Genomic DNA, 2,793 nt, shown 5'->3' with positions numbered 1-2,793 from the left:
GGCCGGCCCAGGGCCCCTCCTGGGCTGACAGGAGGCAGGTGGGAGCCAGACCTCAGCCCGGTCCTCTCCCAGTGTGGGGCCACGGCGGTCATCATGCTCGTGGGAGACACGTACACGCTCATCAACTACGTGTCCTTCATCAACTACCTCTGCTACGGCGTCACCATCCTGGGCCTGCTCGTGCTGCGCTGGAGGCGGCCAGCGCTCCACAGGCCCATCAAGGTGAGGCCGGGGAAGGACTGGCTGGCTCACATGCCGGAAGTGGTCAGGGCCACCCCCGGGGGCAGCGATGGCAGCAATGGGGAGGCCAGGCTTTGCCATGTGCCCAGCCCTGCCTGGGGCCCTGTGTGCACTGGCGTCTTCAGTCCTTAAGCAGCCCTATGAGGTTGGTGCTGTGCATACTCCCACTTCATGGACAGGAAAATAAGGTTAAGACACGGTCACAGAGGATTCCACGAGCCCACACAAAACAGAAGCCCCGAAAGCGAGCTAAAAGGAAAGTCCTCCCATTTGCATATCAATCCTTGAGCTGGAGAAGTAAGTGCTCAATGCCTGAAATGTGGAACACTGAAAATCATTCACCTCCAGCCAAGTGCGAGCGGCCAGTCCACATACAGTCGCGGTGGGGAGCTCAGAGCCGCTGAAGTTGACAGACCCTCAACAGTTGGGCCAACTGGGCTCCTCAGGTCTCAGCTCCCAGGAAATGGCCCGAGACCCCCAGGGTTGGGGGGTGGGCAGGAGAGCTGGGGGGGTGGTGTCCTGCACTGCTGCTTGCTGTCCCCCAGGTGAACCTCCTCGTCCCCGTGGCGTACTTGGTCTTCTGGGCATTCCTGCTGGTCTTCAGCTTCATCTCGGAGCCCATGGTGTGTGGAGTAGGCGTTATCATCATCCTGACAGGGGTGCCCATCTTCTTCCTGGGAGCGTTCTGGAGAAGCAAACCAAAGTGTGTGCACAGACTCACAGGTGAGCTGGGCAGCTCCCCGAGGGGGCGGGGCCTGGAGATAGGACCCTCTCTGGGCTTTGCCCTAAAGCGGGGATCTCCCGGCAGCCGAGGTGGCCACACGGGGCCCAGCCTCCACCAGACGTCTGCCCATGGTGTGGCTCAAGTGTCCGGGTCCCATGCACAGAGAGCAGCTCCCTGAGGACCCCTGTCCTACGGGGTCAGACTCCAGCATCCATGTGTTGGTCTGTCTGTCTGTCCTCAGAGTCAGTGACACGCTGGGGCCAGGAGCTGTGTTTCGTGGTCTACCCCCAGGGCTCCCCAGAGGAGGAGGAAAATGGCCCCTGCCAGCCCTCCCCACTGCCTGCCACGGACAAGCCCTTGAAGACACAATGAGACATTTGTGGAGCCTGAAGCAGCTGTTTCTGTTTACATGTTGTTTATTGAGGAGGTGTTTTTGCAAAAAAAAAAAAAAAAAATTTTTTCCTGGGGAAAAATAAAAAGAGCTCTGACTCTTAGAAGGGCTTGGTAAGGAAGCCCTGAAGATGTGGACTGGGTCCCCTGTCAGCACTGCCCTGCTAGCTTTTCCTGGAAAGATCTGTGCATAAAACAGGGCTGATGGTGCACCTATCTCAGGAACTTGTTGGGTCCCCCTGGGTGGGGGGGGGGCATGTGTGGAGCTGGCTGGAGCAGGTGGCTTGGTTGGCTCGGGAGGAGGCTCTTGACTTTTGGGGGGTTCTGATGCTTGAGCCAGACACTCCTTCTCTGGGGTTGGCACCTTGGTGTCCGGGGCCAACCCTGCCCTACAGAGGTGGAGGACTGAGAATTGGCTGGGTGTGACCCTTTCTCCCATACCCTGCTGGAGGCTCAGCCACCCAGGAGAGCCTGGGGTTCCCACCAGAACTGCCTTTCTTCCCATAAATCCCCACGGAGTGAGTGTCAGGACTCAGTGGCCTGGCTTGGTTTACAGTTGGGGAAACTGGGGCTTTGAGACGGGATGCCATGGGTTTGGCTGCTGTCGGTGCCTCAGCCTCTGCCCTCTGAGAAAGCATTGGGCACCATCTTCTGGGGGCCTTGGGGCCTGTAAGAGATCCCGTGAGCTTTCTCTACCCCGTGCCTACCTTCTCAGCCCGGCATCAAGCTGACTGGGCCCACACTGACCCCACAGGCATGAGGTTAGGGGCTGAAGCCTCCTGGCCCAGCTTCTCCGGGCCCTGTGCCACCAGAGCGCTCACCGTGGACTAGGTCTGACGTACCCATGGCCACGTCCAGTCCAGGGACAGCTCTGGCGCCCCACAGGGTGAATGGAGGGAGAAGCCACAGGAAACATTCCGGGGAGCCCTGCCCTGGCCCTCCTTTCTTCTCTGCAAAAGGATTCCCAGAATGGAGGCAGGGGAGGCAGATGGGGACTCCCCCCAGGTATCTTGTGTACCCTGGGGCCCTGGAGAGGGGCTTACCACTCCACCCTCTTCCCGTGTTCAACCCCCGGCAAGTCCCTCTGCCCACCATGCCCACCAGAGGGGCCAGGGTGCTGACACAGGAAGCTGGCAGGGCTCCCGGGTGGGCCTCTCCATAAGAAAGAAGGACACGGAGGCGGGGTAGAAATGACTGTGTATTCCCTGGTTACAAAGCGGGGCTGTGGCGGTCATCAGCGTGTCCGGCGGGTCAGCAGACCAGCAGGGCCTCGTCGTCACTGGCCTCCAACGTTGGGGAGCAGGGTGGCGGGGGGCTCCTGCAGACACCCAGTGGCTCTGATGGGTGGGGGCCGAGGGTGCTACCGGCAGTGAGGGCCGGGGGGGGAGGGGCCTGGCCCGAGCAGGACTCCTGAGGCACGTCCACAGGGGCTGGGCTGT

General features: G+C 60.8%; 2 protein-coding genes across 5 annotated transcripts in view; one reads left to right on the top strand and one right to left on the bottom strand.

Annotated features, from left to right (window-relative positions):
• The window catches only part of SLC7A10 (solute carrier family 7 (neutral amino acid transporter light chain, asc system), member 10), a 15,869-nt gene extending 14,387 nt beyond the window's left edge, over positions 1 to 1,482 (top strand). The window contains exons 8-10 of one of the 4 annotated variants that reach the window (XM_010848940.1): positions 73 to 222; positions 786 to 963; positions 1,206 to 1,482. In XM_010848940.1, coding sequence (XP_010847242.1) covers positions 73 to 222; positions 786 to 963; positions 1,206 to 1,440 — 563 coding nt within the window. In that variant the 3' untranslated portion in view covers positions 1,441 to 1,482. The remainder of the gene's footprint in view (positions 1 to 72; positions 223 to 785; positions 964 to 1,205) is intronic. The other 3 variants (XM_010848939.1, XM_010848942.1, XM_010848941.1) reach the window with 3 other exon arrangements.
• Positions 1,483 to 2,468: 986 nt separating this feature from the next.
• LRP3 (low density lipoprotein receptor-related protein 3) overlaps positions 2,469 to 2,793 on the bottom strand; it is a 10,813-nt gene continuing 10,488 nt past the window's right edge. The window contains exon 8 of the mRNA XM_010849280.1: positions 2,469 to 2,789. Coding sequence (XP_010847582.1) covers positions 2,606 to 2,789 — 184 coding nt within the window. The 3' untranslated portion in view covers positions 2,469 to 2,605. The remainder of the gene's footprint in view (positions 2,790 to 2,793) is intronic.

Source organism: Bison bison, unplaced genomic scaffold (genome assembly GCF_000754665.1).
Source record: "Bison bison bison isolate TAMUID 2011002044 unplaced genomic scaffold, Bison_UMD1.0 scf7180017864280, whole genome shotgun sequence".
Lineage (NCBI taxonomy): Eukaryota > Metazoa > Chordata > Mammalia > Artiodactyla > Bovidae > Bison > Bison bison.
Note: the sequence above shows the minus strand (reverse complement) of the source record. Positions and strands in the feature narration are given on the sequence as shown.